The sequence below is a fragment of the Leptopilina heterotoma genome, unplaced genomic scaffold, assembly GCF_015476425.1.
Source record: "Leptopilina heterotoma isolate Lh14 unplaced genomic scaffold, ASM1547642v1 Lhet_177, whole genome shotgun sequence".
NCBI classification, from domain to species: domain Eukaryota; kingdom Metazoa; phylum Arthropoda; class Insecta; order Hymenoptera; family Figitidae; genus Leptopilina; species Leptopilina heterotoma.
In genome coordinates, this window is record NW_025110893.1 from 1,548,264 (window position 1) to 1,564,726 (window position 16,463).

The window sequence follows — 16,463 nt, forward strand, 5'->3', positions numbered from 1 at the left end:
AATTCCTTAAAAGAATTTTTGTATAACTTAAAAAGAAACTAAGTAATTTTTTGAAGAATTTTAATTACAAATTTCCACAATGATTGTTTTCTCCAAAATGTTAAAAATAATTCTGAAAAATTTTAATGTTTGTTTTATTTTGTATGTATAATATGTACCTATTTCAAATTTCGGAATTATATTTTTGAAAATAATTGAATTTTAAAAATTTATAATGAAAAAAAATTCTAAAAATTACTTTTTAAAAAAAAATTTTAATATTTTTTAGAAGCCAGTTTTTATTAATTTTTATTTTCAAAAATTTACACGAAGATTTTCCATTAAATTTTTTTGGGAATTCAATTATTTTCACAAAATTTGCAAATGAATTTGCTCAAAAGTTGTTTTTTTAAAAATTGTAATAATAATACATGAAAAAAATCAATTGTTTTCAATTAAATTTTACAAAATTTTAATTCTTCCAAATCTTTTTAATTGTATATTTCGAAAATTTAATTAGAAAAATTATAGAATTTCACACTAGAAAAATCTAAATAATTTGCAATTTATACTAAAAATTTTGGTAGTTTGTAGCAATTTTTGGAAGAAAAGTCGCAAAAGTCGCAATTAAAATAATTGAAATTTGACAAAATCTTTTAAAAATAATTGAATTTTTGAAAAATATAAAATAAATAATCAAATGTTTGAAGAATTTTAATTATAAATATAAAAATGATTTTCCGAAATTTTAATAAGAATCTAAAGAAGTAAATTTTCAAAAAATTTAATTTATTTTGTTGGAATATAAGTATCTAAATCTGAAAAAATTATGATAAAATAATTCGAAGAATTAGTTTTATAAAAATATTCTAATGTTAATTTTTCGAAAATAATTTAATTTCCTTCAAGAATTTTTGTATAATTTAAAAAAAACTAAGTAATTTTTTTGAAGAAATTCAATTAAAAATTTTCCCAAAAATTGTTTTCTTTAAAAAATGTTAAAAATAATCCTGAAGAATTGTAATGTTTGTACTTTGTATTATTTTTTGTACTTACGTATTTGAATTTTCGGAATGATACTTTTGAAAACATTGAAAACAATTGAATTTTTAAAATTTATAATAAAAAAAATTCTAAGAATTACTTCTTAAACAGAAATTTTAATATTATTTTTTAGAAGGTAGTGTTTATTTATTTTCATTTTCATAAATTTACACTTGAACATTGTTTATTAAACTTTTTTGAGAATTCAATTATTTTACAAAATTTTAATTCTTCCCAATCTTTTTAATTGTATATTTCGAAAATTTAGTTAGAAAAATTATACAAAAATAATTTTTGAAAGATTTGTCTATAGTTACTTTTCACACTAGAAAAATCGAAATAATTTGCAATTTATACTAAAAATGTGATATATTGTTGCAATATTTGAAAGAAAAGTGGAAAAAGTCTGAATTTTTGAAAATATTTCGAAAAAAGCCGCATTTTTTGAAAAATAGTCGAATAAAGTCGAAAAAGTCATAATATCCGAGGCCTGCAAATGAGATTTCAAATTTCTCCTTTATAACTTAATTTTCTTTTTACATTATTTTATATAAATAATAAAATAGGAAAAATGAAGTAAAAGTTGTTTTAGAATGTTCATCTCATTTAAGCACAAGTTACACTTCCTTTTATTAAACAATCTTGCGGGAATTGGGAACCCAGTAAAGCATATGATGCGTAAGGAAGCTTAAATTAATCATAATTTTATGCACAATTTCACTGAGATTGCAAGCATCACGTATTAATGGATTAAGATCAAGAAATTATTACCAAAAAAAAAGAGAATGAGTGAGAGAGAGATAATGAGAAAATACTATCAGGAATTAAGGGAAAATTAGAAGACATTCAGAGGTTAATTTTACAACCCAATAAAATAGATTTACGATTCAAACTTCTTTATAAATGTAAATTTGACAAAAAAAAATAAATAGATACAAGACAGATTTTTTTAGTTACAAAAGAATATTTTACTTTTCAAAAGCAAATAGAACAGAAGAAGAGATAATAAAATTAGAAAACTTTTTTCCAAAAACTGAAGAGAACACAAAATGCGAAAAAATACATTTTCATTCCTTCTTCGAAATGAAAAAAAAGAAAGAAAATTACCAAAAAAGCCAAGGAATAAATGAGTGCAATATTTCAAAAAGGGGTAGAAAAAAAAACCTTAGGAAATAAGTGCATCATCTGCATTTAAGAAAATTATATTACAGAAAAAAAAGAATTGGGAAATAACGTCCTTTTTATACGCATTCTGCGAAACACTTTTTTTTATGTACAAGATGAAGAGCAGAAAGTAAATAGAGAAGGTAAGGTTTTTGTTTTTTTTTCTTTTCTAGACAAGCAGCTGATTCCTTGGGCTTACCTTCTTGATGATAGGTTTGTGTCGATATGGGAAAAAGTGCCTTTACAGCAGACACAAATCCATCCAGACATTCGCTCATCCTCTGGCCTATATGATTACAGTCTTTATATGACTCTTTATTCACAATAAAATTTCCAAACTTCATATAAATATTATGTAAACAATTCAAAGAAAAGAAATCGAATCTAGTGACCAATTATTATTCCACTAATTAATTTGCTTATTTGCAGACTGCACTCTTGGAAAATTGTAATCTTTGTTTTGTCTAAATAAATTTTCACTTTATTATTAGAATTAACCCTTTAAGACAATTATATTCAGTGAGTTATTAATTATAATACCAGTATTATTGATAATAAAAATAATAATAATAATAATAATAATGATAATAAAAATAACAATTTTCTAATAATAAATTCTCATTACATGAAAAAGTATGATTATTGTTTTACAGAATTGCCACAAAAATCTAATTTTGTTTTTCCCTGATATTTCCATAATTCAGGCCTCAGAAAGACTTTAACGAACAAAAAAAGTCGCTTTAGTCGATTAAAAATAGAAAAAAAAGTCGAAATAGTCGTTTATTTAATCTAGTGTTGTCAAAAATATTTTTTTTTCTATTTTCCTGATTCTTCACTGATTTCTAAATTCAATTAATCAAAACTTGTACAATTTTGCTAAATAAAATATTTAAATACTTCTTATTTCTTTTTTCACCAGAAAATAAAATTTAAAAACTATAACCCTTACAAGAATTCAATTATTTTCTACAATTTTTAACTAAACTTCATTTCTAAATCAATTATCTATATTACTTTTTAATATTTTTCCGAAAGTTCTTCAAGAATTTAATTATTTAAATACAAAAATTGAATTTTTTTTTAATAATTGAAACCGTTCATTTTCTGTATAAAGATATTAAGGTAGAATATATTCAAAAATTTTAATAAATAAATTCGTAAAATTAACTTTTTAAAAATATTTCTAAATAATTTTTGAAAGACGCAATAGTTTTACAATTACATAACAATTAAAAATTTTTTTTTAAAAAATTGAAATTGGTTAAAATCTTTTTAAAAAATAATTTAAATTTAGTAAAATCTTTACAAAAATTGAATTTTGCAACGAATTTTATTAAAATTCATGAAAATAATTGAATTTTTCAATAAATTTAAAAACAAATCCTGAAAATTGAATTTAGACAAAAATTTTTATTAAAATTCCTGAAAATAATTGAATTTTGCAATAAATTTTTTAAAAATTCCTAAAAAATGGAATTTAGACATAAATTTTATTAAAATTCATGAAAATAATTGAATTTTACAACGAATTTTAATAAAATTCCTGAAAATTGAATTTAGACAAAAATTTTATTAAAATTTCTGAAAATAATTGAATTTTGCAACAAATTTTAATAAAATTCATGAAAATAATTTAATTTTTCAATAAATTTTTTAAAAATTCCTGAAAATTGAATTTAGACAAAAATTTTATTAAAATTTCTGAAAATAATTGAATTTTGCAACAAATTTTAATAAAATTCATGAAAATAATTTAATTTTTCAATAAATTTTTTAAAAATTCCTGAAAATTGAATTTAGACAAAAATTTTATTAAAATTCCTGAAAATAATTGAATTTTGCAATAAATTTTTTTAAAATTCCTAAAAAATAGAATTTAGACCTAAATTTTATTAAAATTCATGAAAATAATTGAATTTTGCGACGAATTAAATTTTTCAAAAAAATTTATTAAACAAATAAATAATTTCTCAAAAAATTCTAAAATAGTAAATTTCTAAAAATTTTAAAATACTTTGTCAGAGAATTACTTTGTTCAAAATTATTTTAATTTTTTTCATTTTTTATCGAATTTACACTTGAAGATTATTCATTAAAATTTTTAAAAATTCCATTATTTCCAAAATTTGCAATAAAAATTCTATAATAGTTAATTTTCGAAAATTATAATAAAATACTTGAAAAAAAAGGATTTATTTTCAATTAATTTTACTAAATTTCAGTTATTCAAAACCTTTTTAATTGTATATTTCAAAAATTTAATTAGAAAAAATTTTCGAAAGATTTATCTACAGCTATTCTTTATACTGCGCGTAAAAATCGAAAAAAGTTGCAGCATTTTATACTAAAAATATGATATTTTGTCGCAAAATTTGGAAGAAAAGTCGAAAAAGTCGCAATTTTTTAATATAAGTCGATAAAAGTCGCATTATTTGAAAATAGTCGAAAAAAGTTGAAAAAATCCTAATATCCGAGGCCTGATAATTCCCAGACAGAATTTTGACTTTTTTCCTTATTCTAAAGAATATTCTGATTTACTATAAAAATAATAATTTTTATATTATATTTTTTTTGAAAACAAAAAATTTCTTCAACTTTTAATTTGAAATAATATTTCCTCGAGGCGATATTAAATTTCCTCCTATGAACCTTAAAGGGTTAAAAGATAAATGTCCCAATTACTGACAAGTGATTGACAAAACCGATTTCAACAATTGAAACCAGTTCGAGAATTGGATAAATTAGAGCAAAAGTAAACATTACGAAGGCTGTTTGATTTCAAAAGTGATCTATTTCAGATCGAAAAGTGAAAATTAATTACAGAATTGGGACATTTGTATGCTTCACATTGTCAAATTGACAGTGAAACGATTTGGAAAAAAATCTTTTTTTGTCGCAAATTAAAAATAGTGTATTTTAATGAAAATTTAGAATGATTCGGATGTTTGGAATTAAAAAAAAGAGACATTTTTCTCACCTCTGCCTTTGGATGTAGATGGATGGTTAGAAATAGAAGTACTGCTAGATGACGGTGTCAAGCTACTATGACTCGTGATAGTTTTTCTATTATTGAGATTACTTGATAGGGGCAGTTCGATTCCAGTGTTTGGTTTCGATAAAAATGGAGTATTTATCAGTGCACGTGATCGGGTCCTTGATGCGACACAATCAATTGCCAAATTCAAATCGGAAGAGCTATTTTTCGTTGTACTACTTCGAATCCGAACGGTGCTTCCTCCAATCGTATTCAACTGCTGCGACTTCTGTCGCTGTCTCCAATCTGTATCTAAATTTGAAGAAGAAAAATCTTTCGTCAACAAGATTGTATCAAAGAGAGAAAATTGTGTTAAAAAAATAGTTGTTTCTGGTTTAGAAATATTTGGATTTAATTTCTTTGGGTTCGATTTCTTTTAGGGCTTGAACCAGTGAAAGTATTTTTTAAAAATATGGACTTTGCGGACCAAAAACTGAAAAATTACGGACCATTCACGGATCAATAAAAAAATATGACCAGTCCGAGTCAAATAAGAGAACATTTTACTTAAAACTAGAAATTAAATATTTTTATAACTATAAAACATGAAGATATCGATAACTCAGAGTCTTCGACTCGGAGATCAATTTTAAGTAATTCAATTATTCATAAATTCTTCAATTAAATTTATATTAGAATATAAAAACTTTAAATAATATAAAAAAGATTCAATTACACTTTTTTAAAATAATTAATTTCAAAATTCAATTATTTCTAAAAATTCAAGCTACATTGCTTTTAATATTCAGTTATTATCTAAAATTTTAACTGAAATTCATTTTTAAATCAATTTTTATTAGAAAATCTACTAGAATTCAATTATTTAAATACAAAAATAAATAATTTATTGAATATTTTAATGTTTCTTAAAATTTAAATCTCGTAAAGAATTTTACCAACAAACTTTTTAAATAATTAAATTCTTTTGACGAATTTTAATAAAATTTTAAAGAATAATGACATTTTTCGAGAAATTTGATTAAAATTGTATTAAAAATAATTGAAATTCTGCGATGAGTTTTAGTATTTATGAAAATAATTAAGTTTGGTTTTTGAAAATAGATAATAATTGAATTTCTGCAATAATTTGTTACTTCTTCAAAACTAAATTTTTTTTTAGTATTTTTTCCTAACATTTTTCTATAAATCCATTTTTTTAAATAATTTATGAAAAAGCTATTTGAGAATTTTCAAATTCATTTGAGTTTAACTGAAATTCTTTTTAAAAAAAAGTTCTTTTAGAATTTTGAAATCTATTTGTTTACAATTCAATTTTACAAAAATTTCGATTCGTTAAAAGAATTTTATTAGGTGAAAATAATTGAAACCCAGTAAAAAATTTTATTATCTACAAAAATAATGGAAATTTTGTCAAAAATTTTATTAAAATTGTTAAAAAATAATTGAATTTCGGCGAATAATTTTATTATTCATAATGATAATTGAAATGTTGACGAGAATTTTTGAAAATTTTTCAAAATAATGGAATTTCTGAGAAGAATGTTATTTCAAAAATGAATTATTTCTAAAAATTCACACTATAATGCTTTTAATATTTAATTAAAATCTAAAATTTCAACCGAAATTCATTTTTAAATCAATTTTTATTAGAAAATTCTAAAATTTTGTCATTGAATTTTTTAAATAGATAATTGAATTCTTTTGACAAATTTTAATAAAATTTTTTTAGAATAATTACATTTTTCGAGGAATTCGATTAAAATTGCATTGAAATAATTGAAATTCTGCAATAAATATTATTTATGAAAATAATTGAATTCCTAAAAAGAATTTCAATGACATATTATGAAAATAATTGATCGCTGTGAAAATTGTATTATTTATGAAAATAATTAAATTCTTGCCACGATTTTTATTAATTTTTTTTAAATAATTGAATTCCTGTGAAAATTATTTATTTGAATCATTTTATGAAATTTTAAAAGAATAATTCAATTAAAATTGTATTAAAAAAAAAAAAAAAAAAAAAAAAAATTTTAAGAATAATTACATTTTTTGAGAAATTTGATAAAAATTGTATTAAAAATAATTGAAATTCTGCGATAGGTTTTTTAATTATGAAATTATATTAATAGAAATCTTAGAATAAATTTTTATTAAAATTTATGAAATTTTTTGAATTGTTTGAAAGATTTCCATTAAAATGAAATTTTTATAATTTATGAAAATAATTGAAATTTTATCAAGAATTCTATTAAAATTTGTGTAAATATTTGAATTTCCGCGTGGAATTTTATTAAAATCTTTAAAGATAATTGAATTTTTTCTTAATTTAAATTCTATTCAAAATAACTGATATAATTGAAATAAATAAATTTTATTAAAAATAATTGCAATTCTGCAATGAGTTTTATTATTCATGAAAATAATTGAGTTCCTAAAAAGAATTTTATTATGTACAAAAATAATTGAATATTTGTAAAAATTTTATTATTTATGAAAATAATTGAATTTCGAAAAAGAATTTTATTATTTATGAAAATAATTGAATGTTTGCATAGAATTTTATTAAATCTTTTTAAAATAATTATGTAATTGAATTCATGTGCAAAAATTTGATTAAAATAGTAGATAATGAAAATCATTGAATTGAGGAAAATTTTTGTAAAATAGTTGAAATTTTGACAAGAATTTTATTAAACTTTTTGAAAGTAATTGTATTTTGGAGAAGAATTTTATTTCTAAAGATAATTTTGAATTTTGACTAGAATTTTTTTTAAATTTTTGGACATAATTGAATTTCTTCGACAAATTTTATTAGGTACTTTTGAAAATAATTGAATTTCTGCAATCATTTGTATTTTTTTTCAAATTTTTAAAACTATTTCGTAGAATTTACGAACCTTTCGTCTTTTTTCAATCAAATTACAGACTTTAGGGACCTTTTTTAAAAACTGACTTTTAAAGACTAGAATCAAAATTTACGGAGCTTTACGGGATTTATGGACCTAGTTCGAGCCCTGTATCTTTAGATTTAATTTCTTTGATTTTGATTTATTTGTATTTAATTTCATTTAGAGATTTAATTTGTATTTGTTACCTAAGAGTAATCCTAAACCAGTGCCATGTCCCTTACGCTCTCCTCGGGTTCGACTTTCACCTTTTGAAGAATCAACAGATCGGCGTTGCGATGATGAAGAGGTTCCTTGAAGAACTTGCAATGTCTGTGGTTCTCCAATAGTTTGCTTACGACGTTTCTCCTCAAGCGTAATTGGGACGGCAGCACTATTCTGCCTCTTTCTGTTTCCGCTGCTGCCACTGCTAGAGCTTTTCCCCCTTAATTTAGAGGTGTCTGCTGAAGCACTGGCCTTCTCTACAGACCCCCCAGACGACGACTGATCTTGTTGATCTGCCATAGATTAATCGACTCATGCCACTATTCTGCCTGAAAAGAGGAAAAAATCTCAATTACAAATTACAAAAAGAACAAAATTCTTTCTTCTATTCAATATTTCTTCAAAAAAGAAATATTAAAATTTAAACAAATTTTCAAAAAAAGGATTTTAAAAATATTCGTTTTAATTTACAATATAGAAACGAAGGAAAAAAATATGTCCGAGTTTATCAAACGAAGGTTACATTTCACATTTAATGCTTCTATTTATGTTCTGAAAACAATGTTTTTTTTAAATGCCTTTAAAACTTATTACAAACAGTGAGAATCTAACTGAATATTTTTCAGTTAATAATAACTTTTAGTTTCTTTTTGTTAATTGTAGTTGAAATTGAATTCCAATTGCAGTTGAAAATAAATTCGAGTAATAAGCTTAAATCATGAATATTCAATTTTAAAAATTAAAAACGAAAATACTAAACAGTTTTTAAATAATTACAATAATAAAAAAAACGTTAAGACTTTAAAGAGGGAAAATTACATAAATGTACTTGTGCACCTGAAACTATAAGAATATAACAGTGTCACAACAGAACTTCCAATTCCAAATTTAGAACTGCATACACAAGACTGATAAAAAAAATGTATGCATCTTGAGAAAAAAAATAATACACAAGATGATAAATCGAGGAATTATTTCCTAATTTGTAAATTGCAAACGATATTCCAGAAACTATTACTCATCGTTTTTTTTCTAGATCATTTCCCGTGATTCTGTATATAAAGAACGATCAATTCCTTCCGAAGTGAAATAAATTGTTTTGTTAAAAATTCTAATCTAAATCTAAAAATTGTAATCAAAATGGTGAAAAAAAGAAAAATTTCGTACCAAATTTTTAAAAACGTGAATTAATAATTCTTAAATTATCTTCTTCTTAAAGACTTAAACAAATTGTAAATTTAAAAACAGAAAATCTAATAATTAAGAAACTTGACAATTAAGAAACTAAATAATAAAGAAACTTAATAAAGAAAATTAAATTCAGTTTGAAAATAAATTTATTTTCAAACTGAATTTAATTTTCTTTATCAAGTTTCTTTATTATTAACTTTTTCAGAAAAATTTACTACTTGACTGTAAAATATAAAAAAAAAGAAAATTAAATTCCAGTTCAGTTCGAAAATTTAACTTTGGGAAAAAAATAAAATTTTGTTTTAAAATATAAATAAAGAAAATTAAATTCGAGAAAATTTAACTTTGAGAAAAAAAAGAAAATTTTGCTTTAAAATATAAAGAAAATTAAATTTGAGAAAATTTAAGTTTGGGAAAAAAGTAAGTTTGCTATTAAAATATAAACTACGGGACAAAATAAAAAAATACAAGAAACAATTCCAAGGGAAGAAAATAACGAGAAAATAAGACAATGAAAAATATTAAAAGTAAGAAAATCGAGATTAAAAATCAAGAAAACTTGACAACAAGACAACTTTGTGACGTTAAAAAAACTGCTACAAAACACTGACTCTGATAAGATAAATACAAAAGAAGAAAAAAAAAGTGCACTAGAGGTAAATAAACAAAAATCTAAACTACAAAATAAATTTTCACTCCCAGATTTCATAATCTTGCACATCATGAGCTTGATGGGGAAAAAAAGGAAAACGAAAAAGGGCCTTGTGAGGTCGAAACATTAAACTGGTGGTGAAAAAAAACCGATCGACTGGTCGGGACTTGTCTAAAAATACAAACTGGAATTGTTCCCCTTACCCCCCGCGTTGGACTTTTAAATCCCGAGGAAGAAAAAATAATACAGAAAAAAAATTATTTCCCAAAGGAGCTGTTTTTTTCCTTGCTTATCTCGTCGATAATAAAAAATGCGATACTGAAAATTTGACGAAAAGAGCGATGCGCAATTCGTGTCTCGTCGTCATCGAGCGATAGCAGTAAACCCACCGAGAATCATAACACTTGGAAACAGAGATTGGGGGAGACGAACTTTCCAGTTCACGAAAAAACCCGTATTTATGACGTTGCACTAGGTCCCACGATTAAATAGAAATGAATTTTCACGACACGAAATAAGCACTTTTTTTCAATGTAAAAATTATCGAGTTGAGAAAAACTACGAGAGACAAACAAGTAACAAAGGTTTACACAGACACAAGAGTCGACAGGCCACCATTTGCCAGTGAGTAATGGAGGACGAGTTTTTTTTTCATCTAGCATTGGGAGCATTGGGTAAATGGTTATTGGGAAATTTTAGTGAAATGCAAGAGAGGAAGAATAGATTAAAGATTTACCTGAATGTCGGAAAAACATGCTCGTAGCATTGCGAGCCGCGAGGAAAAAAAATCTTTTTCTCTCGCGCACTGCTGATGATCAGGACGACGACGACGACGACGACACTCTTACATGTACAATCGGGTTGCACACACAGGAGTTGGGGAACGCACACGAATCAAACGATGACATATACGTACGTATGGTTGAGTTGGTCGAGTGAGTGTAGACGCGCGCGCACACTAATGTAAATGAACAAGGGAAGGAAACATGGGACACATGCTCGAGGCCGAGGAACACACACCACGAAAAACCAGCTTGTTACGAAGCGAGTAAACCGAATGGTCGAGGAGAGTTGGTTGTTGGTTAAGAATCGAGACTGTAGGTTTGTTTCTTTCCTTTCCCCCTGCTTTTCAGATTCAATGCACAATTCAATGCCAATATTGACAAGGAGCTGCCATCTTGTTCAATTTCGAGGAACTTTGAAGAATTTTTTTGATGCCTACTTTTTCTATTTTAAAAATTTTCTTGTTTTTTTTCCGAAATACTTCATTTTTAATTCATATGTTCACACAAAGTTCAGAAAAGACAACTAAAAAAACGATAATTTAGTTTAATTTAGTTCATTTAGTTTTATATTAACGAAATTCTTTTGTTTTGGAAAATACACAATTGTAAAGTTATACTTAGGTTAGGAATTCAAGGTGATACTTTCAGAATGTTTGTGTCCTTTGAAATTATAAATAAAACAAGTAGCAATAATGAAATTGTTTGAAGGAACACGTAGATAATTGGAATAATTATAAAACACTTATTATTTTATTAACTGAAGATAAATAAAATGATAAATTCTGTTTATTTTGACGCTACTTACAAATTCTCGATGTTGACTGTGATCAACTGTGAATTGAGATGTGATGATCGTTGGCTGGTGTTTCACTCTTCCGTCAGATGTCAGGTCAGGTACGACTTGAAGGTGGGTTAAATTTTAGGCGGGCAAACAGGGGAAATTCAAATTTTTATTCAATTTCTTCTATATTTCTTTTAATCTGCATTCTATTAAATATATATATGTAGTTGTTTCTGATACTTGAAATTAAAAAACAAATTCTTTTTTTAGTTAAATAATATTTTTATGCAAAAATAAAATATGAAATTCAAAAATAAAATTAGTATAAAGTTCGTATCACATGTTTTTTCGGTACATTCTTCGATTCCTATTTTTAGTTGTTGTTATTGTCATTAAGTTTAAAAGTTTATATTTATTAAAGTCTTTAAATAAATAAACTAATTTATACTACAATAACAAAGAAATGAATAATGTTTCCAAAATTAATATAAATTTAAAATTTTGCAAACTTACAAACCGGAAGTGGATAATATACTTTAAAGTTGGCAACACTGCATCAAATTTTGACACTTTGACAGTTTGACTATTGGCTAAGTTCATTATGTTGATTAACGAAAGGTGAGTGTGAGAGAAAGTGGATTTAAAATAGTAATTAACATAAAATAGCAGTTATAATTTAAGCTTTTATAAGTAAAATACAACAAATTAAAGTAAAATGTTTCATTACTAGTAAATATTTGATTATTTGTTTCAGCAAAACGTGTAAACTTGGTAAAAAAAAGTTCGATTAATTTTTGACAACAATAACATAACCTTAAAAAGTATGTTTCACGGTTTTACTTAAAAATCCTTAAAATTAATTGAGAGTACTTAAAATTGAATTTTATACTGGAAATTTAATAAGTAATTTTCATTTTTAAAAAAAGGGTTAAGTAATATAAGGAAAAATCTTTATTTGATCTATTTTGTCGACAATTTTCGTGAAATTACATAATTTTCATATAGTTTTTACTGACGGTAGGTATTCATTATTTTTATATTGTCATTTTTAGTTAATATTTTCTACTTTACGCTAATAGCTTTTTTTTATTTACATTTTTACGAATAAAAAGTTCATTTTTAATAGATAATGCATTTAAATTTTAGCGCGTTCTAAAATTGGTACTCCCAAAAGTTCCAAATTTCGACGCTAGGTTTGCAGTCCTGGAAATTACTTCTTTCTTCGTTTCCGTTTCTTCAGCAATCCTCAATATTTTATTGTTTTTGTTTCATTTTTCACTCTTAATATTATTTTAAAGTGTAAATAAGGTAAACTACAGCAAAAGATGTTAAAAATGATTTACACCTCATTGGAAAAAGTCCCTGAAACGATGATTAGTTCATTGACATTTTTTGCATTTTTCCGTTTCCGGCTTAGGTACGCCATTTTGTTACTATTTTTGTGTCATTTGCATTGTTCTGTTTGTTCAATATTGTTAAAAAATAAGTTTTTATTGTAAAGTATAAATATTAAGAAGTGATAAATAACGATCGGAGAAAACTTTGACCGCGTCGTCTACTTGTCGACTATTGAATTTTACTTGGTGTTTTATTGTTCATTTGCCATTTGCAATGTTTACAATGTTTAGGATTTTCTATTTTCTTAATTGAATTTTCATTCGTAGTTCAGTGAAAAAACTTGTTGAATAAATGCAATAAATGTAAATTCATGTGTCCAGTACTGACGTAAATAGAATAATTAGCAAATTTCCAATGCTGTAGAACGCAAAAAATATTTTTAATTATTAGTGTTTTTTGAGGTTAGATTCCAATATTTTTGTTTTGCAGTAAATTCGCAAATAACAGAAAAAAAACAATTTTGAATTCCTCTTTCTCGATTAAAAATATTGTTTTAAATCGAGATAAAAATAATGATAATTGTGAATGTAATAATTATTATTAAATAATATAATTAATTAATTTATTAAAGATGTGACCTTCTTTGATCCGGCAGTTCAATTATTAATTTTGTTTTTATTAAATTTACATTTATTATATTAATTTACACTAAATTTTTATTTTATTAATTAATAATAATTATTAAAATAATAAATACTTATTATTTTTGAATAATTTTATTGAATAGTAAACATTTTTTTTCAGATGAAAATTTTTTATTCGGAAAGTTTTGCATATTTCCTGACTATTGATTATCTCCTTATCTTGAATCAATTGGACATCAAGGAAACATTTCTGAGAGAAAATAGAAGTATATTTGGGAAAAATATATCTAGAAATAGGAAGTAAGTAACAAATTGAATACTTCCTTTGATAAAAAAAGACTGACAAAACATTTTTCTCTATGTAAGAGGTAAGATTTTTATTATTGCATGAAACTATATATTTGATATGACGATTAAGTCTCTGAATGAAAATTTTGATAAATTATGATATATAAACAATTTTGAATTATAACTTATCGAACAATAATTAATAATTATTAATTGTTGATTATGATCAACAAATTAGAAATTGAATTTTAATTTAATTTTAATAGAGTTGCGTTTAAAATTTTTAGTTATTTAATTCCAAAAAAATTTGAAATTTAAAGTTTTAAATAAAATTTGAATTTTATAAAATTTTAATTAAAAATTCAGAAGTAGTAATTTGCAAAAATTTTTATTCACATTTTTTTTAAATAGTCAAATCTTTGAATACGCAAATTTAATTGACAATTTTTCAATTCCATTGGAATTTCCTAAAAGTTTGACTTGGAAATCATGGAAAAGGTATGGAATTTTAAATTCGGATTTCTGTAGGAACCCTGATTGTTGAATTTTAAAAAAAATCGGTTTTTCGAATGTTTGATAATTTTTAATAATTTTAAATTTTTAACCAAAGGGTGAAGACTATTAATTAACTAAAGTATTTTTGAAGAGCCCAAAAATTATGAAGTTAAATGCCATAAAAAAGAAGAAAAAATGTTGAATTTTAAAAAAATAGGTTTTTCGAATTTTTGATAATTATTAATAATTTTAATAATTCTTCTGAGAAATTTAATTATTTACAATACAATTGTAATAAAATTTCTCTAATAGGTTCAGTTATTTTTAAAAATTGCAATAAAATTTTTCTAAACAATTCAATTCTTCTTAAAAAATTTTCAATAAAATTCTTTGTAAATTTCAATTATTTTCAAAATTTTCAATTAAAATTATGGTAGGGAGTCAAAAGTTCCAAAAAGTAAATAATTATTTTTAAAAAATCCATTATTTTCAAGAAAATTGAAATAAATTCTTCAAAACAATTCAACTATTTTAAAGAATTTAAAAAAAATTCTTGCCAAGAATTAAATTATTTTCCATGCAATAATTGAATTCTGGCGAACGATTTTATTAGAATTTTTTTAAATAATTGAATTACCAAGAAAAAATTTATTACTTTTAAAAATAATTGAATTCTTGTGATGAGTATTATTATTTATGAAAATAATTGAATTTTGCCAAAAATTTTATTAAAATGCCTCAAAATAATTGAATTTTCGGGAATAATTTTGTCATTTATCTTTAATAATTGAATTCTTTCAAAGATTTCCTGTAAAATATTGTATTACAAATAATTGAAATCCTGCGATGAATTTTATTATTTATGAAAATAATTGAATTTTAGATGAGTTTTATCAATTTTTTTTTAAATAATTGAATTCTTTTGCGAAATTATGTGAAAATAGTAGATATTGAAGGTAATTGAATAGTTTTAAAGAATATGATTATTATTTTTGAGAATAGTTTTTGTTTTCTAGTATTAGCGAATTTAAAGTAGTGTTTACTCCATTGAAATTCAACTTGAGAAAAGAAAGAAATTATTTTCGGGAATTTCCAGGTGAAATTCTTTTTTGAATAATAAATTTTTCTTAAAATGGAAAAAGCTTGTAATTTGACTTCTGTGGTGATAAAATTTTTGAGAGAGAGAAGGAGATTGAAGTTGAACCGGTTTCAAGGATGTGGGATCAGCGATCGTTTCTTTCGAGATAACCGGATTTTTCTTCTCTCATCAGGTGTTTTCTCTAAGTCGTGTGTGATCATTGTGGAATGATTCTGGATCGAAAATACATATACAGTATATATACTATGATGGAATTAGTTGCGCGGGGTGTTGGCGCCGCTTGCCAGACAGGTGCAAGTGCCGTCACTCGAAACCACAAGAGGAAAGACGAGCGAGTTCTGAAACACATACAGTCTCAACTTCTTCGAAACCACTAACTTAATACAAGAGAACTTCAAATATATACGAATGGGGACATGTATACGTTCACAAACATATATATGTGTGAATATACATCTTTAAATTCTTCTCGAGAATTGAAGATCTTCAAGAACTTCTCACGTGTTCAACATTTGATATGTATCATTGAAAGACAATATATATGTTTATTTAAATGGGAATTTTAGACTTGTTTGGTTAATTCTTCATTCTGACTATTGGAATTATTATGTCGATTATAGTTTCGAGTGTGAAAATTTAATTGCGAATATTGGCAACAAATTTTCAATTACCATACGGGTAAAAGAAATAAATTTTTACTACTTTCATATACACGAAGTCAGGGAAATGTCAGGAAAAAAAATTTTTGTCAGGGAAATTTAGAAAATTGAGATTTTTTTGACTTATTTTAAAAAATTGCGTCTTTTTCGACTTTTCTTCCAAATATTGAAACAAATTACATACCAAAATTTTTGGAAAAAAGTGCAACTTATTTTGATTTTTATAATGCAAA

At 23.9% G+C, this 16,463-nt stretch overlaps 1 protein-coding gene and 1 long non-coding RNA gene across 8 annotated transcripts in view; one reads left to right on the plus strand and one right to left on the minus strand.

The window, feature by feature from the left end:
• The window catches only part of LOC122499888 (E3 ubiquitin-protein ligase TRIP12), a 45,880-nt gene extending 34,104 nt beyond the window's left edge, over window positions 1–11,776 (minus strand). For 2 of the 6 annotated variants that reach the window (XM_043608464.1, XM_043608463.1), the window contains exons 1-4: window positions 10,878–11,291; window positions 8,283–8,627; window positions 5,165–5,473; window positions 2,387–2,473 (exon numbers count right to left, since the gene is read on the minus strand). In XM_043608464.1, coding sequence (XP_043464399.1) covers window positions 2,387–2,473; window positions 5,165–5,473; window positions 8,283–8,598 — 712 coding nt within the window. In that variant the 5' untranslated portion in view covers window positions 8,599–8,627; window positions 10,878–11,291. Of the gene's footprint in view, window positions 1–2,386; window positions 2,474–5,164; window positions 5,474–8,282; window positions 8,628–10,530; window positions 10,670–10,877; window positions 11,293–11,731 lie in introns of those variants that run through there. The other 4 variants (XM_043608462.1, XM_043608460.1, XM_043608461.1 and 1 more) reach the window with 4 other exon arrangements.
• A 1,354-nt stretch (window positions 11,777–13,130) lies between these two features.
• Window positions 13,131–16,463, plus strand: part of LOC122499891 — a 44,145-nt gene continuing 40,812 nt past the window's right edge. For both annotated transcript variants that reach the window (XR_006301395.1, XR_006301396.1), the window contains exons 1-2: window positions 13,131–13,506; window positions 13,850–13,989. This is a non-coding gene — a long non-coding RNA (uncharacterized LOC122499891). The remainder of the gene's footprint in view (window positions 13,507–13,849; window positions 13,990–16,463) is intronic.